Here is a 20,068-nt window from a genome sequence, read left to right as displayed (position 1 = left end):
CCCCCGGGTCCCTACCTGCTCGCTAGCTGGCGTTGGGCTCCCAGCACCACAGCAGTACCCACAAAATGCGTTTCCTTCCCCGCCTCATCATCTCAGCCACCCTGGGCATTGCCACCTTCCTGACCTGGAGGCTGCTTCTCCGGAGCCTGGCCGCCGGCCAAGGAGGTAAGGTTTGGGCACCGTGGTGGTTCTGCATGGCTGGCAGCATTTCTGTACCATGGGGGAAATCACCCAGAGCTTTTTTTGGAGGTTCTTGGTGGGCAGATACCCACAACACAGAAAATGCTGTTTGCACTGCTCCAGGGGCAAGATAACCTGTGGAGAAAGCCCCTAGTGTGGAGCCCTGCAGCTTTATGTCCTTAGTGTGGTCATTGATCTCAGGTGTAGGGCGGAAACCAGGTGTCAGACTGCTGGAGGTAACTCCCAAAACCTTTGTTGGGAAGGGTGAAATGCTGTTGGGGAGGCAAGAGGGAGCAGGGGCAGGGAAATCAGTGGTTAATGCCTCTTTTGCCTAAAAAAAAAATGCATCCCTCCCCACCAGTCCTGCTCAATCCAGGGCAAAGTCATCACTAGATTTTGCAGATGTTGTCAGTCTGAAGCTGGGTGAGTTGAAGAGCAGCCCAGGATAGGTTCAGGCACCGCTGCATTTCTTCCTGCACTGCCAGTATCTTTTTTCCTAATTTTAACTGTGCTTCTCTTCCCTGTGCGACAGCCTCCCAAATCGATGGGAAATATTTAACTTCCCAAGGAGCCGGGAGAAACCATCAAACTAACTGTCTCCTCAGGGCTGCCAAATGCCTACACTGAGCAGATGAAGCAGACATGTGCTGCTGCTAAAAAAAAAAAAAAGTAGCAAGGCAGCATTTATCCTCTGCATTCAAACTCGCTATGGCCTCTTCACAACAAAAATAAGAAGAGAAAAAGCAAAGCTGAGATTTGAGAAATTAAAGCAACTGTCATAGAGTCTTTTTGTTTGCTTTTGCCTTTTATATTTGCTTTGTTGTCTTCTCGCTTCTATTTGCTTTTTGGTTTTTATTTGCTTTTGCTTTTTTATCTACAGGAGAGAAAAATTTACATATGGAAGTGATGCAAGAAGTTACGTTATTTGGATTCCTAAACGGCCCCGAGCCATTAAGGAAAATCTCTTGCTTTTGCATATATTCGATAGCTGATGTTAACCAATTAACAGATGCATAAAGGGTTTGCAGGGGCTTGCATATTTGTAGCTACAAACAATTTACCACTCCTCTGTCTCCCAGAGTATTTCTGGCTCTCTTTGGTAAACTCACCTCAGTTAAGCTCAGTCAAAAGTGAGGAGTTAAAAGGAAAAAAATTATGATTTAATGGAGAACAGAGTCCAGGGCACAAAGCTACGGTCAAGATCGGTGCTCAGACACAGCGGTTTGGGGAAAGTGGGGTCTGGGCTCACATATTCATGGGGACAGAAACCTGTTTCACCAGCAAAACCGAGCTCTTTGCCAGGCAGGGCTGGTCTCCCCTCTCCTACTCATCTTCTTCATTCACGTCATATCCTTTCCACACCGGAATAACTGGAAAAGAGCCTGCCACAGCGTCCTGCGCTGGGGTGCTGGCTCAGGGCAGAAGTATGCTATGGGCTTTCCTCACCCCCCTCTTCAAATGGTGTTTCCCAGGTGACCTGGCCCCCAAGGCAGAGGAGGGCTTCACTTTGACACTGGACACCTTCCTTCACATTCAGCAGCTCAGGAAGAAGCGACTAAGAGCTTTCTGCAGCCGATCAGGCAAAGTCACCATGCTGCCGAGGAGCCGGGAGGAGAGAGCCCACCTGCTCTCAAGTTTGAGGGTAAGCAGCAAGTTGGACCTCCTCTACTGCCAAGTGCCATCGACAGGGATGGAGGAATGGCAGCAGCTTTTGCAGAAGCTAGAGAAGGAAAACGTGACTCTCCCAGTGCCGCTTCTCTACCCTTGGCGGCACGCTCCGGAGACACAACTGAGCAAGTACAACCTGACAGAGATAGAGGCCATGTTAGGGTCCTACACCAAAGTGCTCTTTGTCAGGGACCCTTTCCAGAGGCTGATCTCCACGTTCATGCAAGGCATGGGCAGCAGCCCTTCCTTCAGCAGCTTTGTTCAGGACGTTTTAGACAGTGAACAGCACAACACCAGCACGGCTTGGAAACCGCTCGTCAGCCTCTGCCGACCCTGTCTCATCCAGTATGACTACGTGGTGATGTTTGGTTTCCTCAGGCAGGAGTTGGGTCATCTGCTGCAGCGAGCCGGGCTGCCTGTGGACAGCCTCCTCCGCGAGTTCACCGACACCCAAGCACGGTGGACGTACAGCTGGTTATCAGAGCAGATGTTCAGCGAGCTGTCCCTCCAACAGAAGCAGCAACTGTCTCATTTCTACCGCTGGGATCTTGCTGCTTTCCCATTTTCTAGCAGTTTTCTGTCAGGCCTCCTCAGCACCCCAGAGACCTAGTAGAAATACCCCAGCTGGAGGGACTGCTTTGGAGAGCGTCAATCCAAATGCAAGTGCTTTGAGATACTGGCTGGGTCATAGGCAAACCCTCGCTCCACAGCTGCATGCAGCACACTTGTCCATGTCACAGCTCCCAGAGGCACATCAGAGAGCCGAGATGGACCCGCTGCCATGGACAGGGTATCAAGGCTCTTCACGTGGCTGAATTGTTTTTAAATACAACAAGAGTAGGCACAAGGGTAACGCGTGGCTTTGGGGCTTAGAAAACTGCATGAACTGAACTGCGATGGGGTGAATGGCTCTCAGCAAACCTAGTGCTTTGGGGTGGAGGGGCTTGGACCTGCTGCAAACCACAGCAGCATCCGCATGTACTGTGCCTGCACTGCCATTTCACGCTCTGGGCTCCCTTTTGGGCCAAGAGGTTTGGTAATGGCCTCTTTAGGACAAATCTCCCCATGCAGGTGACTAGAAGCGCTCCCAAAGGCACATGTCACCTGAAGTCTGTCTACTCTGCACAAGTAGGTGAGGCATGACACAGGGCAGCAGACCCTCCCGGGGAACCACTGCTGATGTTCCCAATCCTTTCATGCTCAAGGAAGGCCAGGCCCAGCCCGACCCATCATTTGGTCTTATCTGTTCTGTGTGAACTGTTCCTGTTTTATGACCTCACATCTCCTGCATGTTTAGGCTCAAGAGGGCCCCAGGGATGCGACACGATGCTTTCTCCCTATGCAAGTTTTGAGTGAGGTTCCCCCCTTTACAGGGCTGACTCAAATGGGCCAAGCCTGGCTTTCAGCTCTACTCACCAGCAATGAGACAAGGACACAGCAGTCTGGACCAGGCACTAGCCGCACCACACCAACAGCCAGCCTTCCACCTCGTCTCAGCAGCTGGTGGGCCAGGGGGAGGTGGGTAGAAGCATCAGGACGCATCACTGCGCTGCTGTGGAAAACATGATGTGGCTACTTGTAAGCTCCTCCTGGCAGAGAAGTGCAAGGACTGGCTCTGCTTTCTTTCAGACTTGGCCGCCAGCATGGCCCGGGTGGAGGCCCAGGCTCTCCAGCTGGCTTGCCAGATGCATCTGGCTGGTAGCCTGGAGCAGCCACCAGCCCTCTCCCAGCCCTGGCCACTGAGCTGATCTGCCTTGCAGCCTCTGGGAAGGGTCCATCTTTGCCAAATGCCAAGGAGGAGCTGAAGTTGTCCAGCTCCCAAATCGTGACAGACTTTTACCATCGCATACTAGTTTCCGGAATATTTTTTACCTTTATTTTGCAATTTTGTGACATCCACATAGAATTCCACATACATTCATGTGACAAAGACATCAATTTGACAATGCTCATTAAAGAATGATAAAGAAGATGGTGAAAGCTGTTGATTAGAACTGATGTAAAACAATTACACCAAAACCTCCCTCTCTCATCAAGGGACATGCGATTAATAGCATTAAGACATCAGATCAGATTGTCCCCTTTCACCCTCCCACAAACTATCCAGCTACAGCATCATTACTTAAGTGCTGATATTGTGCGTAATACTTTACAGTCTAGCAAGATGGCGCAGTTCCTCTTCTGAGGATACAGTTCTGGAAGGAGAGAAGTGGCAAAATTTCCAGTTATACAGAACATTAGAGTCATGCTACGAAAGGAACATTTTTCTCTTTGTAAGTAGCTTTCCCTTTAGCGATCGCAAGCCGAAATCCCACGCAGCGAGATGCACGCGAAGAGATCTGAGGCAGCACCTAGCAGAGGAGAGTGCTGTGTGCTCACAACAGGAGAGCTGTTCTCGGACAGCTTTGTAGTGCAGACCGCAGTTTAAGTCAGGCTACCTCAGAGCAGCAGCATCTCTTCCTGCCAGCCCTCCACAGTGGGTCCCAGTCCTTCCCTACGGTTCGTGGCACTTAGTTCCATGGGAAAGCAATGCATGAAATATTAAGACACTGGGAAGTGAAATGAAAATCTCAGCTTCATGTTCCTTGGGGTCTCTGTTTCACCCACGGCCCAGCCAGGTATTACATTGTCATCTCCAATTAGTCTTCCCTTTTTCCTACACCCTCAAAACCAGTTTCAGTAATTACTTTGCAACCCTGATTTTATACCATTGTCGTGTGTCCATCGTGTCCCCGCCCTTGGATGTTTGGTATCATTTACGTTGAAGTCCAGTGCACCCTAAAAGGAAGGGGTTTCCTCCTCCCATCAGCTAGTGGCTGTGGAAGGGTACCAAGAGGGCCCTGAGCTGGGGTGGGCTTGAGGACAAGGGCTGGTTGCCTGGGAAACAGTGGCTCACTGATGCTGCAGCAAAAATGGCCCCACAGGCTAAAGGTCTGCGCTGAACTAGCCTGCTCTGACCATTGCATCACTTGGCAAATACACTTCAAATTAACATACAAAACATAAAAGAGACTCGATACATCTAATTTCAAAAATTTCACCTGAGCAGGTGGTCACTGTGGCTATGTGAGACACCGCAAGCCCTTTCTGAAATGATGAAAAAGGTGCTCCGAGACCCACAGGGGACAAAGAGTGTCCTGCTAGTGACATCCCATTGCGTCCCAGGACCCTCGCAAGGAGCAGGCCTCTCATGAACGCTGGCTGCTTTCTCCTGAGATGACGCTGGAAGCTCCTTGACATCACACCCTGCGCCTGTAGCTCCCCGTGTTCTGCATTAACACATACTATGTTCCCTTTGTACTACTTCTCAGCCTGTCTGAATGAGCACGTCCAGCGATCCCATGAGGTGGATGCCACAGAAACAGCGACGGTACCAATCTACCTTACAGACTTTGTATTTTGCATCCCTTCCTGTACATCCAAGAACATGAATACACAGGGTCCGATAGCTGTTCTTGCACACAAATGATCACATTTTCTTCTCCAAGAGGTTTTTGACCTATTGCTGACTTTCAGGAGAAAACAAAAATATGTTCTTGCCCGGTACTTCAGAGCTTAAGAAACATCAATATCGTATTTCAATTAATAAAACAATTACGTAGCAAGCCCAGCAGGCACAAAATACTTTCTGCAACTCACATATACAAATACCCTTCTTCTAGATGGTAGAACCAAAATATTTTAAGATGAGAAATAGATCTACTCATTTCCAAGCTATATACCCTGCAGTGCTTCAAAAAAATATTTCAAACTGTGCATACATTGTTATGTTGTAAGATGGAGGGCAATTTTAAGCACTTTGTATGTGAGCAAAATTTCATATAAGGCAATGGAGTTACATCCTCCCGCATCATATTTTTTGATGGCCCTAGGAGTGCAAAAATAGAAAAAGGACATTTTCATAAAGCTGTGGGCCAGACATATGGATAAAAGTTTGCACGTGATGACCAGGTACGGTACATGGCTGATATCACCTAGAGATAACACGATGCTACAGTGTTAAATCTGACAGTGACAAAACCTGTGAAGAGGGATGCCCAGCGTTAAATGCATTCAACCCAGGAGGCATGAGGTCATCACATAGTCAGCACATTTTTCAGACAAGCAAGTCCCTGTAGCAAAACGTACCCATTCTCTTACATTCAGAAAATCTAAGAGTTGTCTTGAAAAGAAGGCAAGGCCATAGCATGACAGCAAGGGATTTACCCTAGAGGGCACCCAGAGCCAACTAATCCTCAGCTGTGTCTATCCTCCTCCCGTCCCTTGCCTGGCCTTGGGAACAACGATGAGTAACTTTCTCTGTTACTCCAAGGTCTCTGATGTCCTTTCCTATTTAAAAGATAGGGAAAGATGTGGAGGTATGGGGCAGGAAAAGGCTGTGTCAAACGAAGCAGTATCTTGCTGGAAGTCCTCTTGGTATCTAGTTTTTACCTTTAATCACAGAAGACGAGGTAGCAGGTGAACTAAGAATTCATTAAAGCCCCAGTGCAGACAAAGCAACTGTCATTTAACTTCAGATAAATCAGCTATTGGTAACATTTTAGGGTTTCCCTCTGAACCACTTTTGTTACATAGCTAAGAGCATCTTCGTTAGCTAACCTCAAAACTCCTCCTCATCCTCCTCTAGTTTGTATCTAGCTTTGTGTGCAGAGGGGACACAACCGGGTACAGCCCTCAGTGCCTCTCATGCCTTCCCCCATCTCAGCTAGAGGACTGTTTGTCTGGGTTTGATTAATTTAAGTCCTTCTTGGCATAGCATCACAAGGTGATCCATCTTTTCTCCACAGTGGGGGGGGGGGGGGGGGAAGAAACAACCACCCTGCCATTTCACATCGGCTGGTAAATAAGCATGTTTTCCATCCTTGCAGCAATTTTAAATGAAACCTGTAAGATTTTTCAATTACACTTGGATAACATCACCTTCTACTTACTCTTCATTTGAATTTACAGCACAGCTATAATCTGGCAGCAATTCCCTCTCCTAGAGAAAGCAATGATTGGACAATTAAATGCGAAAGCTCCATGAATCAGTGGATGAACCATATGAACACAGATTTATTTTTTTTTCCATTACAGTCCTACTTCCTTGTGGTCCCTCTGGTGTAAGCTCAGTTTCACGAGGAGAGTTTGCTCCTCAAACGTCCCTTTTACACACGCACAGACCATGGTTTAAATGTCCCTGGCTCAGCAGACGGGCACTGTAAAGAAAAAAAAAAAGTTAGCAACAAATGAGGGTCCTGGCCTGGGTTCGGCACGCCCCACCACATTCCCTTTGAGGTGGGTGACTTTGTACCATCGAAGATCTGAGCTCATATCTCAGTCTTTGAACACACAGAGATGTCTGTCTCAGGGCACTTCTGTTAGGGGATGTGCCTGGCTCTAGCTGAAGGCCTGATGGCCAACAGTTTGTTGCAAATTCTCAAAACCCTTTCTGAGTCCTTCTCCCCAGACAGTGATGCAGGTGTTGGGTGAGAAGGACAAAGATACTAGGTTTTGCTGTTAACCACAGTGGGGTTGAAGATGATGAAAGCCTGGAGGATGCCCACATGGAGAGACAGCTGTGTTTTCCAAGTCAGACAGGAATGAGCAGAACTCTGTGCAGGGACCCACTCCTACACAGCTCTGTCACAACACTGTAACAGAGGAGGAGCCCATGAAGAGACAGTGACAGGGTTAACTCCTGCACTCCTTCAGATCAAGCCCACAGTCTCTAAGGAGACTCCTGTGGTCATAACATTCAAGAGAAGTGAGCATTTTGAGTAACACTTTCCTCTCCCTCCCTCCCTGAGGGACACCAATAAATCACAGAGTGGACCTGCAAGATATGTTAGTGGCGGTGATCCCCTAAGAGATAATAGTCAGGAGCATCAGGACAAGTCATCAGTGCCTCTGTTCTACAGACAGCACTTGGAGGATGGAGGGATGAACTGCAACTTCACTGATACTGAATGGCAGCCCTTCCTACAGTGGGAGTCCTAGCAATGCTAGTCTAGATTTGTGTCTCATTTGGTGGCATGTTAAATGAAGGATAACACTCATGAAATAAAAACCCATCTGCTTAAGCAGGGCCACAGCCTCCCCATCCTGCTGTAATTCCAAACCTGGGCTGCTATGACCAGCACACACACTCCATGTGGGGTAGGGAGCAGACTGTGAAGCCAGGAGTTGTTACCATTTTGGTGAAGATGTCCACACAAGCATTGCGGATCCTCTCTGGGGTGGCAGGGCTGTCCAGCCTGAATGGTTCAGTCAGGCCAGAGTCCTTCCTCGCTGAGTAGATGGCATCTTTAATGGCATAAAACACTGAGGCAGACAGGAACAGAGGTGGCTCTCCCACAGCCTAGACAGAGCACAAGCAAGAGTGAGGCTGCAGCCCAAAACAGTCCTGGCCCTAGGAAAGCTCATGAGGCTAACAAAGATGAGCAAGCCCTATATGACAATCAGGAGTTGTTTGCATGCCAGATGTGATCAGGAAGGAAAGGCCAAGCCAAAACAGCCCCTTGCCTTCCAGATGTGAACCTCAGTCTACCAGTGAGGAAACACAAAGCTAAGACAAGCCCCAGTCCGTTTAAAGATGAGACAGTAGGGAAGCACAAGCTTTCTGACACAGCGAGGCCCTTATGAAGGAAAAAGGGACTAACCCATTCCCACAACCTTTTGGATAGTGCTAAAATTGCAGCAAAGGGAATTCAGATAAGGCAGTGGTGAATTGTCTGGGCAGACAGCATGATGCTCCATCACTGGAGGTCCTTGCAAACCAGCAGGAATGCTTCCCTCAGGGATTACACAAGTATTATCTAGTACTGAGGTCCCTGCCAGCCCCCTTTTTCTTAATTGTGTCGTCAGCACTAATCACCAAAAAACTTCTCGTCATTGGTGAAGATGTTGCTGTGGATGGAATGGAAATGGGAAACTGTAAAGAGGCAGACCAGGCATATACAGGTAAGGATGCTGGGCGGCCTCTCTAAATGCTCTGCTGAGCCATAAGTAAAGCAAATTCATCAATGCTGTACATCCAGCCCTGCTCCATGCAGCCCTCACTAACTGCAGAGAACAGCACTGACTTCAGTGGAAACAGCAGAAGGGTATGGGGATTAATAATGGACCTTTAAGGGTGACATGAGCACTGTGAAGCAGTAAAGAAAGCAAAACATGGAAACTCAGATGCAAGATCTTGATATACCAGATCTGGGAAAGTGACCTGTTGGAAATGTTATCTGCAGCGGTGGCTCTGCTGCCAGGGAAGGGCAACCAGGGAGCTGACATGCAGGGAGAGGCTGGCAGCCTCTGTTACAGCAGAACTGGCACAGCAAAGCCACCTCAGTTCTCTCTAATGGACAAGCAGGGCAGCAAATGTGTAGGTTATTTCAGTTCTTCCTAACTATAAAGGCTAGTATACATATTTCTGGTAAGCCATGGAAAAACATCCTGACCCCAGAATAAAGCCAGCATAACAAGATTAACTATTTAGACATGTGCATCATTATTTTATCACACTCAGCTTCACAGAATTATAGAGCAGTAAGAGGCCTGCAGATCTTGCAGGTATACCTTGGATGAATAAACCGCCTTGCTGTTTGGACAGTCACGGAGAAGAGACACATAGAATTCTGTTGGGATGTCTCCAAACGCTGGGATTTTGTACATTCCAGGCCCTCGAGTGTACAAATTCCCTTCAGGAGAATAGCGCAGCTCCTCTATGGTGAAAAGTCCAAGGCCTTGGACAAACGCTCCTTCTACCTACAAACACATCCAAAGAAGGTTATATTCTTTTTTTGTTGTTGTTCTTCCCTGCACAGGATATTTCCCTACATAATTCTATACCTATTGCACAGTTAAGTGTAGGTCAAACTGGTTTTCATAGCTAGCCTAAAATGCTTCATTGGATACCCGAGTTTAAAATGCTCTGCTTGCAAAGGCACAACCTGGAGAGGGATAATGGCTCACCTAGAAAAGCCTGAGTAGTGTAATTGCTTTAACACGGTGGAAATAGCAACACTATTTCACTTACCTGTCCTATATCTATGGCTGGGTTCAGACTGGTACCAACATCCATAACAATGTCTGTGCGAATGTTCTAAAAAGGCAGAAATAAGAATAAATCAGCACAGAACATTGAAACTGGTACATCATGGTCTTGAATAAGGAGGATTAATGTATCCAACCACTTCCCATGCTTGGCCAGTGTTCAACAACATCTCAGCTCGTCTTCATACTGACTGCTAATCTGAGTTCGTCCATAAAGTAAATCAAAGGAACTCATGGCAGGTTTCCCTAGAGATCCAATGGACCCCATTTACGTAAGTTCCAAACTGCTAGCGTCAGTGGTCTGTACCTGACCGTAACCAACTAGGTCAGATTCTGATGATTTTTTTTTTTCTTTTTTCTTTCTTTCTAAAAGTCTTCCAGCGCTATTTTTAATGATTAACTCAATTCCAGTATGTTTCTGCTCTTTTGTGCTAACACAGTGCTGCTATCTCTTACTTAAGCAAATCCAATAACTTTTGCAATCATTCATTAAGCCTCCTAATATCCCCACAGGGTAGATAATTATCGTTTTATTATACTTTATGGATTGTTGTACTGTGGAACAGAAAAGTTAAGAAATTTACTGAAGGTCACACCAGACCAATGACAGAGCTAGGAACAGGCTGACACCCAGTATTTGTTCTAACTCCCTGTGAATGTTTCCTTCACCTAACCACAGAGGGCTATTGCACTGCTGACCTCCTCACCTTGTGGTCACCTGTCAGGCAATCTATCTCAACCTCGGAGCAAGCAACGCCATAACTGAAGTAGCAGAATGGTTTCCCTTCATTCTTTTCAAAGTCGTAGCCAAGGTCAGGAATTCTTGATACAAAGAAAAACAACCACATTGCATTCCATGAACAGTCAAAATGGATTCAAATAGTGCAACTTATCGAAATCCTTATTCACTTGTGTTTCATCCCTTCCATCAAGCCCATACAGAAATGAAAAATGTAAACAACTATAAATAGCTGCCCTGTATTCCAAAACTTGACTGAAACTATCAAACTATTTTAGCAATCGTTATTTTCCCATGAATCTCAGGGTTTGTGATAACCATTATTAACTCATTCCCACCAATCTAGTTGCAAATCTGTTGCTTTTAGGGTGCAGTTGAATATTTCTTGGAGGTCGTTAAATTTCAGAGCATAATCAAGTTGAACCAGAAACTGGATTAAGCTAAGAACTGATTTTAAGCACAGTTCACAGTAAACTTTGTATCTGACTACTTATACTTTATCTGAAAACTGGTTTATTAAAATACTGAGTTACTTGATTAAGAGAAAAAACACATTTCAAAGATGCAACAGAAATGAGCTCATATTGTATTTTAGGACTAAACAACACTGTGTTGTTTTTTATGTCAACCCCTCTGCCTCAGAGATGATGGATCTCTTTCTGTTCCTCCAGCGGTAAAGCTGACTAAGAAAAGGGCCTCATTTTGGAACTGCACAGGAACCAGCAAGAGTTTAAAGTGGGAGAATGAAATCGAAAACATGGGCTTCTGCTCATGCCACAACAGACAGCCAATTGCCGTAAGTAGCTTTGTCCTCAAGGACAACCTCTGCCCCCTTTTTCCCTGCGTGACAGTTATAGTGCAACACTCAGTCACGAGGCTGACACGGAACAGAGCCCCCAGCAAAGCTCTCATTTCATTTATGCCTCCTCAGACCTAGGTCAGCTAGAGTGAAGTTAGATCTGCTGCAGATTTACGTGAGATCTGAACCTGGCCCCAAGAGCTCCTTCAGGAACTGATTCTCCCCAGCCAGGAGAGTGTTAACCTCAGCTTAACATTTCTAGGTAGGAAAGGGCATGCATACCTAAGTGAGAGCAGTGACAGAGGGATAGGGGCTGTAAATCCTCCCAGAATTTCCCTGGATGCAATCTGTGCAATCAGGTAAGAGCTGTGGAGTTTGAATATTTACTCACCTATAAAACCCCGTGGCTGACAGGCTAACACAGTTCTCATAGGCAGCGTTAATCTGGCAAAGGGAACAAGAGTTTGAAAACAGTAATTGTCCAATCAGTCCCTGCAAAATACCTACCCCAAACGCATTTCCAGGAGAGCATGAATAGAAGGGATCCTGTGACAGACAGCTGTTACGCTACCCAGAACTAGCAGTGCCAAGGGAAACATCATGATACAGCTGCTTCCCTAGATAGCCTTGTCAGCAGCTGCCAAGGGCAGAACTTGTCCATTGGCAGGGGGATACGACTTGCTCTTGTTTGTTCGGCTCTCAGCTACAGGTTAGACTTTCAACCTCAGAGACAAAGGTTAAACTGACAGTCATCTTGACTTCAGTGAGGCCAGGAGAAATCCTATTCTGACTTCCAAATCACAAAGTCAAAGCTCCTCCTGTGAAGAGAAGAGCTTGGGTCTGAAAATGGCCCGAGAGCCTTACAGCACATCAGTCTCTTATTGTTGACGGTATTGTAGCCAAGGAGCATTACAGGAGGTGGATGGCAGCTCTAAGAGTCATTTTTGTCACAGAATCCCTTCACTACAAATCAGGTTTCTTCCTGTCCAGGACTGTAGCCTGACTAGAAAGATGTATGTAACAACTCTAGACTTTTTTTTTTTTTTTTGTCAAGTTTGTCATAGGCAGGACCCAGGATCTGGAGAAATCCCAGTATTAAAGTCCTAACTGATGTTTTAGGGATGACCTCTTACAATCTTTTCTAACTTCCCTTACCGGGTTTCTGTTTCACCACCTTTGCTCAAATCTTTGATAGCGAGATGCAGAAGGCCTGAAGGATATACCTGCATACAGGGTTTGCCAACTAAAACAATCTCTGACAATGCTCACTTCTCTTGCGACAGATACAAACAGCTTACCCAGTCTTCCCAGGATCCTTTGGGATTAGACTGTTTGATTGGCTCAAGTCTTTTTAAGATAGTCTGACACGCATTCTAAAAAAAAAGAGAGAGAAGCAGTATTTTAAGACTTGAGAAGTCAGTTTATGATATTAAGAGCCCTATAAGAATTTCAAAGAACCTCCTGTTTAAATCAATATTGCCTTTAGGACTCTGGCATATCATAAAAAGGAGCAAAGTTCACTAATAGATGGTTTGCTATATAGGAAGAAATATTGACTGAAAAGGACAAGGGTTTTAAAAGAGTGGCTGTCCTGATAGCAGAAGGGAATCCCAAATACAGCACAGAACTTTCCAGACCACGACACAAAATATCAGAAGTCCACTCATTTATACAGTAACTTTATCTGTACCAACTCATAGCAGGACACCTTAGCATATCTAGCAAGATGATCCCATAACACTGAAACAGAAATAAAAAAATATTCTTGCCAAAATTCAACCTACTTCAGCAAGCTGTGCAGAGAATAGAAACAGCCTTCCCCTTTTCTTTAAACCTAAAAATGACCAGTACTAAATTCCTTTTTTCAATGGAAAGTCACATACTCTGCAAATATATGCATTGGTAACTCTGCCATATCAGCAACAGTCATGACCATGCCATTGCTATAGAAGGATGTTTGCTCTGAGTGTATCAACACTTAAAGGTCTTTGGTTCTGGAGTACAGTCCACAAACCACCTGCTATTAATATTTGCAGCACAATATATTCATTGTAGATAAGAGCACATCAATTACTAAGGAGCTAGCTATTTAAATGAATGCTTCGTTGTTCTGTTCATTTTGAGTAATTACAAACAGTCCATTTTAGAACTACAAAAGGACTGAAGGAGAGTTTCAAACAACTTGGAAAAAAAATACGGTCATTCATCATCTGTCACCACCAGTACTTATAGCAGGTAAAGAAGTTATGAGGTATCCTTAGCCTGGTTGGCCTTTTGATGGTTACAATTTCCTTAAGCAAAAGATAAATACACATCAACTTTTCACATTCTGTAGTCCCAGCTTATAACCCACTAGTTTAAATAACTCAGGTCCCATACGTGGATGGCCATTCCATTGATGTCTGCACTGACAGATGCGGCGGTCGGGGAGGTATTTGGGACAGTGTTTGTGCTGGTTTCACTGATGTAAATCTTGGAGGTGGGGATTCCCAGTGATCTGCTAGCAACCTGCAGAGCAAAGGTAAACAATTGGTAAGCAGCTGCTCTTATAGATGAGCATGATCATTCATTGCTTATGCTGCTAGGATCCACACTGCAATTTCTACCCTCTCCTGTCCTAAATTTCATTTTTCTTGGAGACTCAGTTGATATGGTGACTGAGAGCTAGCCAGAACTTTGTTAAGTTTGCCCTTCACAGACTGAATGTGTGTAAGCACATCAATGTACACTTTTGCCACGATGACAGGCATTTATTTCACTACTGTGGGACTAAATTCTTTTCTTGGTTATAAGATTCAGAGGATAAAAAGCCCTATTAGACTTCCCTTGCATTTCCCTGTCAAAGCAATGCTGTTCCCTTAGGCCTTTTTAACTATAAAGATGTTAGCATATGCAAATAAATACATTTACAATATGACTAATTTTTGCATAAAATATACGAAAACTGTAGTTTTATGGGATGAAAAGAAATTGCCAGAGAATCTAGATTGTAAGTGTAAACCACATTACTATACAATAAAGGTGAGGATGATGAAGATTCTAATTCTAATACTCAATAGTAATAATACTCTGAAAATCTTGCACTGCTGCTGAAACAATTAAGAGGAATTAGGCATGATTTGTTACCATACGCATGCACATAGAGGAAGCATCAAGCTGTGTGAGGGAATACTATACAGTGAGTGTAATTTTCCTGAAAAAATGTCTCATTCTGTTAAGTCCAAATTCATTATTACCTGGATCATTTTGGTGTGAAGTCCTTGACCCATCTCAGTCCCACCATGTGTAAGTAACACAGAGCCATCTGTATACACATGGACCAGAGCTCCAGCCTGTAAAAGGGAACATTAATCCAAGAGTCATCACAAATGAATTAGTGAAGTACCTGGCAGATTGTAGTTACAAACTACAGAAAACACAGCTGCATTGTGGGGTCTTTTGGACAGTATAAATTGGTAATTGTTGTGTTGCTCCTTTTGGTTTGAAAAATGTGTGTTCTTAACTCATTTACTATTTCTCTGAAAAGCTCTAGTTTGGTACAAAGGAAGGAGGGACTGGGGAAGGCAGCATAATCTATCCTCTCTACTGAAGAAATAAATGACACTTACATACCTGGTTCAGAAATGGGACAGTGAAACTGATGCCAAATTTGGTAGGAATAATGCACATTCCTCTCTTCTTCCAACGATTCTGCCTGCAAGGAAACAACATTATTAGTATACTCATGAGGCTTTCATTGCAACTCAATGCCATGCTTCCCTCTAGCTTAAGTATCAAAGCACAAATGAAATACCTGAATGCCATATAGACTGAGTTAATCAGTTTGGTTTTTTTTAAAGATTAGCTTTGTTTATGGGTCCCAACAAGAACAAAGGCAAACTGAAGATGCTCTCCCAGGGCATTACAGAAGCAATTGTCTTGACTACTAACTATTCAGCTGTATATATAAGCCAACCGAAAAAAAACTATAAGGCAGTGGAAAGTCTACACAAATAGCCTTGATATCCATCAGAAAAGTCCAGTTAGACTCAGACACACCTTCCCTTACAAAATCATGTCATGCTAGCTCCGATTCCTGCCTTATTTAAGCTACCAGGTCACTGAAAGAGGTTTCTCTCCACAGTGAGCCTGACGGAATTTCAGAAGGAGAAATTTTTAGAAGTCACTCTACAAATATATGGTCTGACTTCACATCACTTGAGTTGGAGAACTTCAGAAGTTAATATACCCAGTAAAAAAGACAGCTCCAGAACACCTACTTGTTGAATTCTTCAATTAGTTTCTTCCTGGCATGATAGTTAGAGCTTGACATACATTCATCCCAGCATCGTCGTAGAGTAAATCCCTCCAGCTTTTGGTTAAAATGAGTCAGGTCTCCCTCATTATAAAGATTGAGCTTCCGCACCTTCCCAGAGACACATAAAGGACATGCCAAGTTTAATGCTTCAGACTAGGTCTTTTTAACGGATGACATTAAAAGCACATTGGTTCCCAGTTTTACTACTCTGCTCAATCTACAGAACAATAGAATTAACAGACATATATCTATTTATGGGAAAATGGGGACTAAAACATTAAGGCTGGGAATTTTCAAGAGAGACTGGGACTTAAGCACATTGTTAGTAAGAGTAGGGTACCTAGTACCTTTGGACTTTTTTTTCAAATATCTGTCCTTCAAGCAGGTGTTACGCAACTGAGACTATTGAGGGAATTTAAGGAAGCAGAAAATAATCCATGCTATAATGTGGCTGTCATACAGAAAGTTTGAGATCCTGCTAAGGGCTTAGCAAAAAATAAGCAAAAGCTCTTATGCTTAATGATTTTCTGTGGTTGTGTCCAGTTCTGAGCTTGTTCAAAGGTAGCACAGCCCTGAAATGTGTCGGTGAATCTGTACCTCCTCAGGTGGCAGACCACACTTCTGAGCAAGGTCGCTCATCCAGCACTCAGCAATCATCATTCCTTGGGGCCCTCCAAAGCCACGGAAGGCTGTGTTGGAAGGCAAGTTGGTCTTGCAAACAATGCCCATGCTTCTGATGTTGGGGATGTTGTAGGAGTTATCCAAATGTAACAGGGCTCTGTCCATAATCTGGTGAAGAGAAGGAATGGAGATGGACACATTTTACATGAATCACATGTCAGACTTGTCACCAGCTGCCAAAGCCAGGCTGGAAAGCTCTGAAGCTAATTTACAACCACCAGCGCTGTCTCTTGCACCCTGCAGTCAACACAGCTGGATGAGCACTGAGATGCAGCCAGTAATCCCTCCCATTCGCAATGGGGTATCAAGCAGTAACCTCCTGAAGGACAGGACAATAAGCAAATTTCTCTGTTGACACTTATGACCCTGAGACAGACTGAACTTCAAAGTCCTTTGTTGGCCCTAGGCTCATGCTGACCCAAACAGCTACTAAATGCCATTACCCACCTGCAAGAACCAGAATCTTCTTTTAATTATACTGAGTAATCCATTACTGGAAAAGAAGTCTTGCTGTTATCAAGTGATTCAGTCACTGGGCTATGGTAGTAAGGGCAACTATATAAAATACTTTCAATAGCTACATCTGAACTGCAAGATTTGAGATCTTTGTCCGCTAATTGTCCAAATTGGGTAAGGGACAGAGTTTCTTTCTGACTTGTGTTCCCAGATTTCCCTTCCAGCAGCAGCACAAAGAGGAGATTATGCACATCCCAACCTTATTTCAACATGGAGCGCTTTCTAGTTCTCCGATTCAGACACAGTCTGAAAAGACAATTCACATAGATGTACTCTCAACCAGGCCCTTAGTTTATGCAAAGACTGCCATTCTGCTCTGCACAGCACCAACCACATTGCCAACATTGAGTGTGGTTCTGGTAGAGAGCTCTTGCATTTGCCTCCTGCTCAAATGAATCAAATAAAACTCATTTTTGCAGAAAAATTATCAGACTCAGTGGACTAGAGAAAGGGAGCTAGAATAAACATGACTGACTAGGCTATTGGGTTGGTCACTCACGCTACAGAAAAAGAGGTTTTTTACTCATCAGCACAAAAATTCTTGGAGACAAACTCAGAACTCAGGCCCATTCTTGTCCTTAGTGCTTATGAACTCAAAGTTAGCTTTAGCCAGTCCTTAACAAGCTTGTTGATTTAGGCACTTGGCCTTATCAGCCTATTGACTTGGATGTTTCTTATTTCAAGGAACTAGCTTTCCCCGAAGCTGGGGAACAATCAGTCATCTTGCATTGTGCAACAAGTTTCCCATCACAGCCCTCTAATGCAAAGCAAACGTTCTCGACCTTTTTGCCTAATGCAACTTATTACAGCATCAATAAGAAGTACGTGGGACATGCCAAGGCAGGTCAGTTGGCTCAGAGAGCAGTTGAAGCTCCAAAGCCCCATTAAGGTCTGTTTTCAGTCATGTTAGAGAACAGGATGTGTAAGCAATGCTGTAGACAATGACTCTCTGAAGTCAGAGCAAAAGGTTGCACAGGGAAACATCTTCCACCTAGTTAGCCATCAGAATATTTTACTTACACCATAAGACAGGTCTACAGAGTTGCCTCCATTGCTGTAGTATGACACCTCCAGACTCTTGACTTTCCCATTCTTCATGAAACCAACCTGTCAAGAGAGTCTCCTCAGTAATCAATTTTCTATAAAATGTTCTGTTTTGTGCCTTCCTCCAAAAACTGAATGGGCCTCATACAGGCAAAAGGCTGACTGTCCTCTGCTGCAGCATAGGACAAGCACAGAAAGCAACTGAGGAAGCTTCCCTGGAAAGGGTCAATGTATGCATCTTTAATCTCGCTCCAGAGAACTCTTCTAAAATAAGTGCCAACCACTTGTCACAGCCACTCTGTCCTTAACAAGTTTTTGCTTTGAAAAGCAGAAGCAATTGGATGGGGATTGAAGAGGAAAGGAAGTTCACAGTAATACAATACTGTAAACAAATGGGGAAGCATCTAAAAACAATGTGATTGTCAACAGGGTCAAAGTCTTGGTTGCAAGGAGAGGGGAAGTATTTATGCTGAGGTCACAAAAAGGCAACCATCCGATCCAAAAGAACATCTGCAGGACTTGAACAGGAAAAATGCTATAACCCAGCTGATCTGATCCATTTGCAGCCCGGAAGATCAGCAGTGAAACAATCAAAGCAGCGATTTTCTTCACAGTATCTTTCTACTCCAATGTTTCAGGTGACAACATGCATTCATTTCATGTGTATGCATACCTTGTACCTCCCCAGGAAGGGATGCCTCCCACCACTTATCAGCATGTCCTCATCTCGATCCAGCATGCACCTTACTGGGCGGCCAGTTCTGTTAAAGGATACATTTATCAGGCGCAGCCTGAAATGCACAATACAATTCCTACAGAGCAAGACTCTCCTCTTTCTGGTAAGCACTGTCTTTCCAGAGTGGTAATGGTGAGTTAGGGGTAGACTGCTTGGTTTATATATTTATATATGTTCCTCTTAAGAAAATGGCAAGACTGAGTAAAAAAAAAATTAAGATCTTAGAGGTTGGGATCTGTTTGTGAAAACTCTTGTAGACTCATATTAAAAAGGATAGTTTCTTACAGAGACAAATACTAATAACTGAGCAATCCCTGTTTTCCAGACTGTTTCTCAAGGCAGTCTCTTGACTTTACAAGAGAGAATACCATTTGAATTATATAATAATAAGTACTAACTAGCCTTCAGTTTGATCTTGGTTTTTTATTTGCGTGTTTATTATCCAAGGAGGAAAACAAGGAGGAGAGGAGGAGTTGCTCTTCATTTTCTAACAATTCTGCCTTCCCAGTGCCTTTCTTCAGGTTGTAAAAAAATCTAGGGAATGCCATAGATGTTTTTTCATAACCTCTGGGATATAAAAAAGTGGTTCGGGTGGCAGAGATAAAAGGCAGGAAAAATGCACGTGTATTACAGATCAATTAGAGAAAGCAGATGGCTTGCTCAGAACAGGAAAAATAAAGCTGATTTAAGTACAGAAGCTTTATTTTGGCTGTTCTCTTCCAAAGATACTTTATCAAATTGCTGCTCTGTTCCAAGACCCATCTAGCATTGCCAGCAGGGTGCATCCTCACCCACAAAGGCAGTATTGAGAAGGGCAGCGTTACACACAGTGCACAAACGTCATCTCAGAGGCTATGTTCACTACCAACCACAGAAACTTGGACAGTAAAGATGACCCCGTATCAAAACACCGGAAATCAGAAACATATTTCCAATCTACACAAATGGTTACAGGCTAGCTTAATTCCCTGAGCTTTTAGGGGCTTGAAAAGTGTGCGTTTCTGTTCAGTGGCTTAGGGAAAAATCCAAAAAAAAAGAGTTTGCAGAAGAGCAGAGAAACAGTGATGCAAGGCTAGTGTAGTAGAGTTTTGAGCAAAACAAGCATGGCTACTGCTGGCTTTTGAAAGGGTTTGGGGTGAAGTGAAGGGGAGAGGCAGATAATTTGAGATACAAGAATTTTCAGAGAACACCAAAGGAACAGCAGAGTAAAGGGCTTTTCACCCTTTCCTATTAAAAGCAGGCATTTCTGCATAAGCTTAGCCCCTCTGATCAGGTTCAATTCTCTTACCAACTAAGAGCCCATTAGACACCTCCTTTGGGAACTCCCAGGCTTGCTAGAAGCTGTACAGTTACAAGACATGAAGAGTCTTAAAAGTGCTC

At 44.4% G+C, this 20,068-nt stretch overlaps 2 protein-coding genes across 3 annotated transcripts in view; one reads left to right on the top strand and one right to left on the bottom strand.

Annotated features, from left to right (window-relative positions):
- Nucleotides 1–13: 13 nt before the first annotated feature.
- On the top strand, nt 14–2,586 carry LOC142601124 (carbohydrate sulfotransferase 9-like). The gene is made up of 2 exons (XM_075749388.1): nt 14–165; nt 1,653–2,586. The coding sequence occupies exons 1-2, from the start codon at nt 66–68 to the stop codon at nt 2,456–2,458; spliced, it is 906 nt and encodes a 301-aa protein (XP_075605503.1). The 5' UTR covers nt 14–65; the 3' UTR covers nt 2,459–2,586.
- A 1,115-nt stretch (nt 2,587–3,701) lies between these two features.
- The window catches only part of XDH (xanthine dehydrogenase), a 51,776-nt gene continuing 35,409 nt past the window's right edge, over nt 3,702–20,068 (bottom strand). For both annotated transcript variants that reach the window (XM_075749386.1, XM_075749387.1), the window contains 14 exons: nt 18,626–18,713; nt 17,929–18,015; nt 16,309–16,500; nt 15,674–15,819; nt 15,027–15,108; nt 14,651–14,746; nt 13,794–13,922; nt 12,713–12,787; nt 11,806–11,858; nt 10,584–10,698; nt 9,860–9,925; nt 9,400–9,588; nt 8,021–8,188; nt 3,702–7,046 (listed from right to left, as the gene is read on the bottom strand). In XM_075749386.1, coding sequence (XP_075605501.1) covers nt 6,996–7,046; nt 8,021–8,188; nt 9,400–9,588; nt 9,860–9,925; nt 10,584–10,698; nt 11,806–11,858; nt 12,713–12,787; nt 13,794–13,922; nt 14,651–14,746; nt 15,027–15,108; nt 15,674–15,819; nt 16,309–16,500; nt 17,929–18,015; nt 18,626–18,713 — 1,537 coding nt within the window. In that variant the 3' untranslated portion in view covers nt 3,702–6,995. The remainder of the gene's footprint in view (nt 7,047–8,020; nt 8,189–9,399; nt 9,589–9,859; nt 9,926–10,583; nt 10,699–11,805; nt 11,859–12,712; nt 12,788–13,793; nt 13,923–14,650; nt 14,747–15,026; nt 15,109–15,673; nt 15,820–16,308; nt 16,501–17,928; nt 18,016–18,625; nt 18,714–20,068) is intronic.

The sequence above is a fragment of the Balearica regulorum genome, chromosome 3, assembly GCF_011004875.1.
Source record: "Balearica regulorum gibbericeps isolate bBalReg1 chromosome 3, bBalReg1.pri, whole genome shotgun sequence".
Lineage (NCBI taxonomy): Eukaryota > Metazoa > Chordata > Aves > Gruiformes > Gruidae > Balearica > Balearica regulorum.
This window is presented reverse-complemented; position numbering and strand designations above follow the sequence as displayed.